Source organism: Triticum dicoccoides, chromosome 3A (genome assembly GCF_002162155.2).
Source record: "Triticum dicoccoides isolate Atlit2015 ecotype Zavitan chromosome 3A, WEW_v2.0, whole genome shotgun sequence".
In the NCBI taxonomy this organism is placed as follows: Eukaryota; Viridiplantae; Streptophyta; class Magnoliopsida; order Poales; family Poaceae; genus Triticum; species Triticum dicoccoides.
Genome location: NC_041384.1, coordinates 14,277,639 through 14,291,023, shown reverse-complemented (window position 1 = coordinate 14,291,023; position 13,385 = coordinate 14,277,639). Strand labels below are relative to the sequence as shown.

Here is a 13,385-nt window from a genome sequence, read left to right as displayed (position 1 = left end):
ATGGGCAGCATTCCTGCAAGAAGCAATCCCGCCACCGCCTTTGGTGAGCTGCCACCCTTCCAGCCACTCAACGACGATGACATACGCTCCTACCTCCACAAGGCCGTCGACTTCGTTTCTGACTACTACAAGTCCGTCGAGTCCATGCCGGTGCTGCCCAGCGTCAAACCTGGCTACCTGCGGGATGAGCTCGGAGCGTCTCCGCCGGTGCACCCAGCCCCTTTCGACGTCGCCATGAAAGAGCTCAGGGCGTCTGTGGTGCCTGGTATCACACACTGGGCCAGCCCAAACTTCTTCGCGTTTTTCCCGGCGACCAATAGCGCGGCTGCTATCGCCGGAGACCTCATTGCCTCCACAATGAACACCGTCGGGTTCACGTGGCAGGAGGCTCCCGCTGCTACAGAGATGGAGGTGCTCGTGCTCGACTGGCTCGCGCAGCTTCTGCGGCTTCCAAGGAGCTTCATGAACTGCACCGGTGCTTCCCGGGGGACAGGCGGCAGCGTCATTCTAGGGACGACGAGCGAGGCCATGCTCGTCACGCTTGCCGCCGCCCGTGACATAGCGATGAGCCGGAGTGGGGCCGGGATTTCGAACCTGGCCGTCTATGCTTCTGACCAGACCCACTCCACGTTTTTCAAGGCGTGTCGGCTGGCGGGCTTCGACTCTGCAAATTTCCGCTCAATTCCCACCGGGCCAGAGACTGACTACGGCATCGACCCGGCGAACCTACTCGCCGCCATGCAGGCTGACGCCATGGCCGGCCTTGTGCCGACCTACGTTTGTGCCACGGTGGGCACCACGTCGTCCAATGCTGTTGACCCCATAGGTGACGTCGCCAAAGTCGCGGCTATGTTCAATGCATGGGTCCATGTCGACGCCGCCTACGCCGGCAGCGCGTGCATTTGCCCAGAGTTTCGGCACCACCTCAACGGCGTCGAGCGCGTGGACTCCATAAGCATGAGCCCGCACAAGTGGCTGCTCACGTGCCTGGACTGCACCTGCCTCTACGTGCGCGACGCACACCGCCTCAGCCAGTCGCTGGAGACTAATCCCGAGTACCTCAAGAACGATGCCAGCATGTCCGGCGACGGCACTGACCTCCAGGACATGCAGGTCGGAGTCGGCCGCCGCTTCCGTGGCCTCAAACTTTGGATGGTCATGCGAACCTACGGCACCGCCAATCTCCAAGAGCACATCCGCAGAGACGTCGCCATGGCCAAGATGTTTGAGGACTTGGTCCATGCTGATGATCGGTTCGAGATCGTCGTGCCGAGAAACTTTGCTCTCGTCTGCTTCAGGATCAAGGCGACTAGAATTAGGGCGGACGACGAGGTGAACCGTTTGCTCATGGTAAACGTGAACAAGACCGGCAAGGCGTACCTTGCGCACACAGTGGTAGGTGGCAGGCTCGTCCTGCGCTTCGCCGTGGGATCGTCACTTCAGGAGGAGAGACACATTTTGAGCGCTTGGGAGCTCATCAGGAAGACGGTCGGTGAGATGATGAAGTGAGTTCACTATGGACTATCCAGCCGTGACATTACATATCTATGGTCTTCATTTATTTTTCCAAATAAATATGAACATATATATATATATATATATATATATATATATATATATATATATATATATATATATATATGAACATTTGTTGTGACTCTTGATGGATATATAGCTAGCTGGTGATTTTGTGTTCGCCCAATTGGTTGTAAAAGAGTGGTCATGAATAGTTAGTACACGGTAATACTTGGTGTCTGATATTCACTGAGCTGTTACTGCATAAAGGGAATTCTATTAATCTGTCACAAGATTAGATTATTATTTTTTCTTTGTGGAGAAATTTGTCAATATATCATTGATGACACGCGTTGCCGCGACGCCGTATTGCAAGGGAGTGATGCAAGTATATGAAAAGAGAAGCCATGTTACTTTGTAGTCAAATTGGCATGAAGTAATATCTACATATTTGTTATGACCTTTTGAAGTAATACGATTTCAAATAATAAGTAAACGGTTAATATTGGAATGTTATGTTTCTGGTGAGCTACTATAGGAGAGTTTATCCATTACTATGTCGATACGTTTCATCGTGCATTGTTTACCCCCTGTCTAATCTACTTTCGATGAATTACCCATAGTTTTAGATAGCTTGCTAAGGATCTTAGCGGCAGACCTCTTTTAAATGTTATAGTGGGCTATTTAAAATGTGTCTTCATGTGTTTGGATCAAAGAACCTTAGCGCATGATCTCTTCTAAATGCTATAGCATGCTATAACAGAGCTATAGCGAGCTATTTTAAATCATGGAATTACCTGAGGTTGTGGTGTGGATTCAGTCGTGTATTGAAGCATAGTTGCAGAACGACCGTTCGTGATCACATTGCGAACATAATGCAGCCATTTATTCATATATTTTGGTCATGGAAACATTGATCCAGATCTATTTGACAAAAAGAAAGTACATTTGAAACGTTTCAGCATGACCAACACAACTTTAAATCATACATAGGTCAAGGACCTCAAGTATCGGGCAAAATAAACTTAAGAAATCTAGACCATAGCTACATGATCTGAATAATACTCCCTCCTTTTTTTTAGTTCGCGTATTAGTTTTGGTCAAAGTCAAGCTTTGTAAACTTTGACCAATTTTATAAACAAAACTATTAACATATACGATAACAAATCAATATCATCAGATTTATTATTGAATGTACTTTCACATAGTATAAATTTGTTATGATAAATATTTATATTATTTTCTATAAACTTGGTCAAACTTTACAAAGTTTGACTTCAGTCAACTCTAATATGCGGAGTAAATAAAAAGGGAGGGACTAATATATTTTTTACTTTTCCACTACTAGGAAAAGGGCTATAGATGAAATGGATACTAATGGCGCACCTGACATGTGGTGCGCCACTACAATATAGCAGTGGCGCATTGTAACATCCCGGATGTAACTTTCCCAATTTGTACTCCAACTCTTGCCGTTTCCGGCGTTAAGTTATATTTATTTCCTCGGATTCGGGTCTTTGTCCCCGTGTGTTGTTGTCGTTGTCATGCATCTCATATTATGTCATCATGTGCATTGCATTTGCATACGTGTTCGTCTTTCGCATTCGAGCTTTTTTCCCGTTGTCCGTTTTGCATTCCGGCGCTTCGTTCTCCTCCGGTGGTCATTTCTAGCTTTCTTTCGTGTGTGGGGATTAAACATTTCCGAATTGGACTGAGACTTGCCAAGCGGCCTTGTTTTACTACCGTAGACCGCCTGTCAAGTTTCGTATCATTTGGACTTCGTTTGATACTCCAACGGTTAACCGAGGGACCAAAAAAGCCTCGTGTGTGTTGCAGCCCAACACCTCTCCAATTTGGCCCAAAACCCACCTAACTCTGCTCCATCATCTAGAGCGTTCGATCACGATCGCGTGGCCGAAAACCGCATCTCATTTGAACTCTCCTAGCTCCCTCTATGCCTATATATATCTCCCCCCATTCGAATCACGGACGAAACCCTAGATCCACCCACCTCTCGCGCCAGCGGACATTTCTCTGTCCGGCCGGACACGTCCGGATCCGTCGCCGCCACCACGTGGCGCTCCGCCATTGGCCCGCGCCGCCACCCCACTTCGTCGCCTCCATCGCCTGCCCGCCGCGGCCGGTGGCCGGCCCGCTCGCGCCCGTGCACGGGTCAGTGGAGCTCGCCCGCGCCGCCTCGTCCTCCCCCACGCTGCTCACCGCCTCCACCCCACCCGCCGCCCGGCCGCTCCCCGCCGCCGCCCGCCGCCCGGCCGCTCGCTGCGCCGCGCCGCCTCGCCGACCGCCGCCGCCTTCGCCCCTCGCCGTCCGCCGCCAGATCCGGCCCGGATCCGGCCGGGTCCGGCTCTCCCTCTCCTCCCCGCCGGTTTTTGCGACCTCGCCGGAGCTCCTCGGTTCGTGTGCCGATCCAGATCTGGGACGAACCCTAGGTCAAATTCTTCTAAGTCCTCAGAATTTTTAGTCCAAGTGCTCATGTTCACGGCTCTGTAACTTTGCATCCGTAGCTCCGATTCATACATATAGCATATCAAAATGTTCATCTCAGAGAGTACATCATTTCATTCCATTGCATCATTTTCATTTGAGTTCATCTTGATGCCCGAAATGCTGTTAGAAGAGGGCTACTTGAGTTAATTGTCAGATCTGCTACTCCGTTTAGCACTTTTGTCAATTTTGCCATGATTATTGTGTGGATGATATGCCCGTGAGTTCTACATGCCTTTTGTTAAGGGTTTTGTCATCTTTCCAGAGGTGCAACCCATGTATTTTAGGATGTGTGTGGTGACTTGTGCAAGCTTGCAAAGTGGTGCACTTGCTAATTCTGTTTTCAGGGACTTAGTGATTTCACTAAGTCCTGGGGCTGTTTATCTCATAATGCCATATGTTCTTGTTGTTTCCTAGTGATCCGTGCCTCTTTTGAGGATGATCAGTAAGGGAGTTTTGTTAATCTTGTAGTGCTCTATCCATCAATATCTTTGTTTGCAATTATGGAGCATCCTAACTTGAGTCAATCGAGCTCTACTTTTGCTACTTTATGAATCTGGGCAGATTGTCAACTTGTTTGCAATTTTGCCGGTGATGTTGTAGTTGATCCGTGCATACTATGCTATTATTCTTGCCATGTCTAGCTTGCATTTTGTGCCTTCTTGATGGATGTATGCTTGTCTTGCCATGACTTACTCTGTAGTGAGTGCATCGAGCTCGTAAACATGCCTACTTGAGATATATTTCAGCTTGTGTCAGTTTTCACTAAGTCTGAAAATTGATTATGTTTCTTTGCTATGTTCACATGCTTGCAATTGTATTTTCTGATCCCTTTTGGCTCAAGGTCACTAAGGGACTTTTGTTAAGCTCTTTGAGTAGCTCCATACCATGCTTTACTTTGCCATGTTTAGGTCCTGTAGCATGTAGTTTTGTTGCTCCAAAGAGGGCTACCTGATCTGAAATTCCAGACAAGTGTTAATTTCACTAAGTCTGAGATCTGTTTGTCATTTGCATTTTTGCCATGCTTGTTTGAACCTGTTAGTGGATGAATTGGCCGTACCTCAGTGCTAGACTTTTGTTAAGCATCTTGTGTGCATCCCTACCATGTATTTTGTTGTCATGTTTGGGTGCTGTAGCATGTTCATTTCATTGCATTTAGACGTCTACTTGCTGTAAATCGTAGACCGGTGTCATTTTTGAATCGCTTGCCATTTTCAAACCGTAACTCCGATTCCGGCGTTATTTATATCGTTTTCAAGCAATTTCATCTCATCTTTCCAGTGGCATACTTGGATTTCCAAGTTGAGGCCAGGTTCATGCATTTCCTGTCATATCTTGCATTTTGCATCCCGCATCGCATCCCGCATAGCATATCATCTTTGCATTGTGTTGTTGGAGTTTGCACGTGGTTGATTGTATCCTTGTTGCTTGTTTGTCTTGTTTGGGTAGAGCCGGGAGACGAGTTCGCTAACGAGGAGCCCGTTGAGTTTGCTTTCGAGGATCCAGTCAACTCTGACAACTGTGCAGGCAAGATGATCATACCCTCGAAATCACTACTATCTTTGCTATGCTAGTTTGCTTGCTCTTTTGCTATGCCAATGCTACGATGCCTACCATTTGCTTGCAAGCCTCCCAAATTGCCATGTCAAACCTCTAACCCACCATTGACCTAGCAAACCGTTGATTGACTATGTTACCGCTTTGCTCAGCCCCTCTTATAGCGTTACTAGTTGCAGGTGAAGGTCGGAGGCCGTTCCTTATTGGAATATTTATTTTCTTGTTGGGATATCATCATATTATCTTGTTATCTTAATGCATCTATATACTTGGTAAAGGGTGGAAGGCTCGGCCTCTCGCCTAGTGTTTTGTTCCATTCTTGTCGCCCTAGTTTCCGTCATATCGGTGTTATGTTCCCGGATTTTGCGTTCCTTACCCGGTTGGGTTATAATGGGAACCCCTTGGTAGTTCGCCTTGATTAAAGCTTTTCCAGCAATGCCCAACCTTGGTCTTACCATTTGCCACCTAGCCTCTTTTTCCCTCGGGTTTCCGGAGCCCGCGGGTCATCTTATTTTAAACCCCCCCGGGCCAGTGCTCCTCTGAGTGTTGGTCCAAACTAGAGTCCTGTGCAGCGCCCCCTCGGGGAAACTCGAGGTTTGGTTTTAGTTGTATGGAGCGCTCATCTGAGTGTGCCCTGAGAAAGAGATATGTGCAGCTCCTATCGGGATTTGTCGGCACATTCGGGTGGTGTTGCTAGATTTGTTTTAACCTGTCGAAGTGTCTTGAATTACCGAGATACCGAGTCTGATCGGAACGTCTTGGGAGGAGGTCTATTCCTTCGTTGACCGTGAGAGCTTGTCATGGGCTAAGTTGGGACTCCCCTGTAGGGATTTGAACTTTCGAAAGCCGTGCCCGCGGTTATGGGCAGATGGAAATTTGTTAATGTCCAGTTGTAGATAATTTGAACCTTAACTTAATTAAAATGAATCAACTGAGCGTGTTACCGTGATGGCCTCTTCTCGGCGGAGTCCGGGAAGTGGACACGGTGTTGGAGTAATGTTTGCGCAGGTTGCTCTCTAGTTTCTCGCCCGCGCTTTGCCTCCTCTTCTCGCCCTCTTTTGCGAATAAGTTAGCCACCATACTTGCTAGTTGCTTGCTGCAGCTCCACTTATATTTACCTTGCCATACCTATAAGCTTAAATAGTCTTGATCGCGAGGGTGCGAGATTGCTGAGTCCCTGTGGCTCACAGATTACTATTACACCAGATGCAGGGCCTGATGATTCCGCTCCAGGTGACGCGTATGAGCTCAAGTGGGAGTTCGACGGGGACTCTCAACGTTACTATGTTTCCTTTCCCGATGATCAGTAGTGGTGCCCAGTTAGGGGTGAACGGGACCGTTGTCGCATGTTGGGTTCTCTTTTATTTTGACGCCATAGTCGGGCCATGAGTGTTTGGATGATGTAATGTTATTTATGTACTTGTTTGACGTGGCGAGTGTAAGCCAACTATGTTATCTCCCCTTTGTTGTTCATATTACATGGGATGTTGTGAAGATTGCCTAACTTGCGACATATGCCTTCAATGCGATTATGTCTCTAAGTCGTGCCTCGACATGTGGGAGCTATAGTCGCATCGAGGGTGTTACACGCATCATGTGCAGGTGCGCCATTAGTGTGGAAGACACTAATGGCACACCAGATACATGGTGCGCCACTAGTAACAATTTTTTTTTCATTTTTCCAAACATACTAATGGCGCATCATGTAGACAGTGCACCATTACTAGTTACTATCCATAGGTGCGCCATTACTAAGTTTTTCCCCTAGCTAATGGCGCACCGCCAGGGGGTGCGCCATTAGTAATCTTCCCCCTAGCTAATTCGCCCGATCCCTTCGTCCCTCCCTCCACTTTCCCCCTCGCTCCACACCCGCTCCGACGACCCCCGCGCCCCGCCTCGCCGTCTCGGTCCTCGCCGCCAACCCACTGCGCCGCCGCCCCACCCACTGCATCGCTGCCCCACCCACTGCGCCGCCGCTCGGTCTTCTCCGCCCGTATGCCCCCCTCCTCCTCCGCTCGTCCATCGCCTTCGGCCTCCTGCCCCACCTGCCGTCGCCCCACCCGTTGCGCCGCCGCCCGGTCTCCTACGCCTCCACGATCTCCGCGGTGAGTCCCACAACCGTTCCCCCCTTCGATCCGCCTCCATAGGCCACCGTAAGCCACCGACGTTGACCTCGCGCTCACCCCATAGCCGTCCCGTGTGCCCCCGGGCTCCTCTGCCGCCCTACCAGCTGCTCCTGCCTTGGGCACGCATCCGCCTGCGCGCCCCTGGCCATCCCTCGCCCGTGCTCATCCGCCCGTTGCCGCTCGCGCGCGCCCGTGCTGACTGTTGTCGCGCCGCCCCCGCTGCTGTTGTTGCTCTGCTGACTGCACTACTGCTGCTGTTGATGTTTGCTGCTTGGCTGCTGCTTGCTGCTGCCTTGGCGTTGCTCTTTCCCACTGCTGATCATGTTGCTGCTGCTGCTGGGAAGAAGAGTAGGAGCCATTGTTGCTGTTGTTGTGCCTTTGATCAGCGCCGAGCATGTGGTCCATGGAGTAGCAGGGTGGTGAGCTTGGTGTTTGCAGGTGGTGCTGGAAGAAGTAATCCTGACCATTGGCCTATTAATCTTGCGGGCGTGCATGTGGCGGTTAAGTCAGAGAGTCAGGCCAGATGGTTGGATTGCCTTCTACATAGGCAGCAGCATGCATAGGCAGTTGACATGTTCTGAGCCGTTACTTCAATCCAGTGCTCCTCATAGGATTAAGCAAAGCCAATTAAGCAAAAAGACAGCACCATCATAGATCACACATCCCTCAAGGAAGAACCACTTTCAACTATCCATGAAGAACCACTCTCCTGCTTGTCTGCAAAGTGGTTGTTGGAGTCCAGTACACTTAAATAGTTAGTCAAATGAATTGCTTGCTTGCTACTTTTTTAGCTACTGTTTTTATTAAAAAAATTATTGGAGTTTATATCATATATATATTGCTGGCATGTATTTCATATGTTCTGTAGCATTAAGGGTACATAGCATGCCATTTTTGTGCCTTGTATTAATTGCTTTCCCTACATGTTTGCAGGTTTAAGTGAAAAAAGAGGAAGAAAGGAGAATCAGGGTAGGGTTTCATGGCTAGAAGATGTATGATGATGATTAGTAGGACTTGTTAGGAAGAAAGTAGAAGTTGTATGATGATGATTAGTAGGACTTGTTAGGATTAGTATTACTTCCGACAAACTCGCTACTCGCGGTCTTGAGACTTATAAAGTTCTATCTTTGTTCGGTCTTTTGAATTTGGAGACTAATATGATGAATTGTATTCGGAGACTAATCTTCTATTGTATTTGATGAATCTGCTCTTGCTGTGTGGTGCTGTCTATATTCTGTCCAATAATATATTTTGTAACCTGTGCAAAAATCAGAAAAGTAAAAAAAAACCCTAATATTCATACTAATGGCGCATCACCCCACAGTGCACTATTAGTATGCCAGATACTAATGACCCATGTTGGTCTATACTAATGGCGCACGGCGTGGTGCGCCATTAGTATACTAGATACTAATGGCGCACCTGTGGTGCGCCATTAGTATATAATACTAGTGGCGTGGTACTAGCGGCGCACCAGTAATGCGCCATTAGTAGGCAAAACCGATGCGCCACTAGTACGCCTTTTCCTAGTAGTGTTTTGATTTATTTTACTTTTTTATGTGAATAATAAACTTAAGAAATGTAGACCGTAGCTACATGATCTACATTGTCTAAAATCGTATGCTTTAAATGGATAAGAGAGATGTGGATTTTACGCTTAGTACAAATTGTATCCTTCTCTTTCAACTTGGACAGGAAGAGATATGAAATATTTCACAAAGACTGGATTTCATAGTCATTTGTAGTCTATCTCTTATATATATGGAAATCCAACATGTTGTGCGAATCATGACTCTTTTTCGGCCCCAAAGGACTGCTACTTTGATGAATCAAGCGGTATTAATTCCTAATGCTACTCCTACTCAGCATTATAGGACAGAGTCGTTAGTAGCAGTTACCTGAGTTTTTCCGCTTTCTTCGGTCTCCTCCAATTCAACTCTTTTAGGGAAGGCTATTTACCAAATGAGTCCGTGCCTACAAAACATAAGAATCACTATGAATACAATTTGCACCCATGTCGGCTTCTTTTGAACTAGCAAATAAACTTTCAAAATATTTTTCCAAATAACTTTGAATATTTTAAAAATATACGACCATTGTCTAAAATATGTTAAAAAATCATGACAAATATTTTCATATTTGTTCTTTGTTTTCTACAGACGAAACAAAAAAAGCGAAAAATAGAAAACAAGAAAAAAGAAAAATACTAGAATAGAAAAAGAAAAAGGAAACTAATATAAATAAAAAATACATAAATATGAATATATATAAAGAAATGAAATTGTGGAAAAAAATAAAAGCACATAAAAAGAGAAAACGTTGGCACAAAACCATGCAGCTCCACAAAAGGCATATAAAAAATCATCAGAGTCTATGGCTATTGGGCTGGCCCAGTGGCATTGCCCATTAGGGAGCGCACTGTATGGGAGCAACTAATTAGGAGTTACTAGGAAGATGCCCGTGCTACGCTACGGAGGGAGTAACAAAAGATTGGGTGGACATTGTTTACTTAATAAGTGGAGCCTGCTGAACAATAAAAGATGCACCAAGATATCAATGAAAGTGATGCCATATTGTTGCTAAGTACATATCGAGGAAAATCAAACATATGGTTTCCTGATGAACCCTGTTGTCTAAGCCAAATGTTTTCTTCTCAATTTTCATCTTGCAAAAGAATTGTTATTCTCCCTACCTAGCTTTCTCATTGCTCTCGACAAAGAGCATAGGGCAAATGAAAAATATGTTCACCACACATTTTGGCAATTGCGACGACGCCAACCAGCTTCTGTTTAACACATGCTTCTGTAGTATATTTAGGCAAAGGAAAAGATAATAGACATCACTTGCAGTACATTTTGCATGGGGCAAAGAAACAAAATGTAAGTAAAATATGCTCCTGGATCATATGTACTCCCTCCGTAAACTAATAAAGGAGCGTTTAGAATACTAAAGTAGTGATATAAATGCTCTTATATTAGTTTACATAGGAAGTATATAGAAGGGATGAGTGCACATACACGTACGTACAAAAATATTAGTATTGAATTAATTCTAACTTTCTTACATTTGGATGTACTTCCTCCATTTGTAAATACAAGTGCATTTATAGATTCTAATATGGGCTGCATACGAAGCAAAATGAGTGAATCTAAACTCTAAAATACGTCTATATTTATCTGTATGTAATCCATATTCAAATCTCTAAAAAGAATTATATTTAGGAACTGAGGGAGTGTACTTTCTAAAACCAGAGAAATCACCACTGATGTTCTGGTAGGTGGTTTCGGATGGTGGTTTTGCTCACGTGGCGGTGAGGTGAGATGGGAAAGCACCAATGTGATAGCCATTCCGTCGAACACTTTAGGTGCCCCATTTAGAGCATCTCTAGCAGACCCATAAAACCGGTCAAACCCTTATAATTTTCAGATTTTGAGGGTTTGGTCGAAAAAAATATGCAGAACAGAAACCGTAAAAGTGGTCCGACCCTTAAATATTTTAAGGGGCACCGTAAACCCACAGCCGAAACCCATATATTTGAAGGTTCGAAAGACAAACAAAGGGCGACCCTTATACTGGTCAAACCTCGTCGGGAAGGACGCGCCGCCGCAATTCCACGCATAGCTCACCAGAATCGTCTATTGCCCACGGGAATCGGCCACCGCCCGCCGAAATCAGCCGTCGGTTGTTCATTGGGGCCCGAGAAGGGCGGGGCGAGGTGGCCGGGATGAGCGCCACCTCGCGGATGTGACCGGCCGCCGCCGGGGGCGTTCAGGGGGAACAAGGAGGGGAGGACGGCGGGAAGCATCTCTGAGAGGAATATTTGTTTTTTACAGTGCCGTTTACAGGGTCTGTTCCGAGGGAGGTAAAGTCGATTCTTAAAATACGTTTTTTGTGACCTTTATAACGGTTTTAAGGATCCACTAGAGATGCTTTTAGTGTGCTCCCAACGTACATGTCAACCGCTCCAAGATCTGCCACATGATGAACCTGGTAAGCACGGACGCACAACTAACTCTACAGACACATGCCTCCACAAAGCCTACCTCAACGGAAGCCACTGAAGGACACGAGGAGCCGACCGGCAGCACGCGTTCGCACTGTCGCGTTAGCACAACCTCATGGAGATCATATAATATAATATATATACTAAATCTGGCCAGGTTTCTTTTACCTTGTTTTTTTTGACTTTTTTCTATCAGTGAAATCCCGGCCAATCAGATCGTGCCACGTTATTTACTAGGCGATATGGTTGGGTACATTTAGGGTGTGCCTAGCAGGTTTGCATTAGATTTTGGGTTGGGGCAGTCCATGATTGGTGCGCTGTATGTCGGCACCGCATGTGCGCTGCACCTTGATTTGCCTACGTTGTTTCTGGCCGTTTCTTGCTTGGATGTGTTTGACCACCGCTTGGCTGTTCGTTTTTTATATTCTTTTGTAGACACGTGGGTGTGCATGCCCTTGACGGTGTTTTTGTCCAGGCTGACGTGTGCTTTTATATTTAGCTTGCTGTCATACTGGGTGGCTGCCACGTATGCGCCTGATTAAGATTTGGGTTTGTTGATCGCCACGTGCGTGTGTGGTGCGATTAGGATTGGCCGCCGCTTGCATCGCGCGTTCTAGGCATTTGTTGGTAGATCGTTCTAGGCCGACCTCTCCACCTCAGTACGGGCCTATAAATGGGGCTCGCCTTCCCCATTGCTCATCATCACCTCGCGCTCACCCCTGCATCATTGTGTCCGTTCCTCCAATTTTTGCTCCGCCCATGCCATGCCTGTTCCTCGCCGGAGGCCACTAGACAAGCTCTGCCCCATCACTTGCGCGAGAGGAAGCCACGGCGGCGCGCCGCCGGCTGCCACGCTGTTGACTCCGGCGGTGGCTGCGGCACTCGCGATGGCATGCTCAGCTTCCTTGTCGGCGGCGAGGAGGCCATCCTCGCATGCCTCGGGCTGCTCTTTGCCCACCTTGGTCGACTTCTACACGGCCGGTCAGGAGCGGCGAGCAGCAAAATCGCGAGGACAGTTGGATCAACGCGCAGCTCTGGCACTCCTGCTTGAAGATGCATCGTGGTCAAACGCGCAGCTCTGGCACACCTACATTAAACGCCCGTCAAGAAGATACGGGAAACATGGCCAACCGGGTCTTCGCGCCCGCGTCGAGGTCAAACTTGGACATGGCAGCAACCACCGCCATGTTTCCTTCTCCAACAGCCAGATCTAGAAGGAAGGAGTGATGCCGGAGAAATATCAAATCCAAATCTGCTTTATTGTACAAGAGACATGAAACTCCGCCAACTCAACTCCGGCGGTCGCGGGGAGAGAGGGGAGGGGCCAACAGCGTGAAAATTGGGAGGGAGAATCTGTTTCGCCAGGGAAGGAGAAGCCTCTAGAGACCCGGCGGTTGGCTCGGCACAACACATCTCAATCCCAATCTCAGCCTTAGATTACAGATCAGACGGTTCATATGGCTCAAAGATAGACACATCATCGCCATCAACTCATATTTTTATAGGAGTAGAGATGGCTCCCGTAAAGATCAGTATCTAGACCTAGACGCGTGTGAAATGGTGTGCTTCTTAAAAAGTAAAAAAAAAAAAAAACAGGCTATGCTTCTGCGAAGCATAGTCTGTCCTACCCGAAAAGGGAAAGGCAAGATGTGCTTTTCGAAAAAGAGAAAAGCACAACC

At 47.2% G+C, this 13,385-nt stretch overlaps 1 protein-coding gene across 1 annotated transcript; it reads left to right on the top strand.

The window, feature by feature from the left end:
* Window positions 1-1,509, top strand: LOC119270969 (tryptophan decarboxylase 1-like). Its single transcript, XM_037552959.1, has one exon. The coding sequence runs from the start codon at window positions 1-3 to the stop codon at window positions 1,507-1,509; it is 1,509 nt and encodes a 502-aa protein (XP_037408856.1).
* The last annotated feature ends 11,876 nt before the right edge of the window (window positions 1,510-13,385 follow it).

What these genes read in the sequence shown, in the direction of transcription:
- LOC119270969 (XM_037552959.1), top strand. Translation starts at nt 1, where the DNA reads ATGGGCAGCATTCCTGCAAGAAGCAATCCCGCCACCGCCTTTGGTGAG.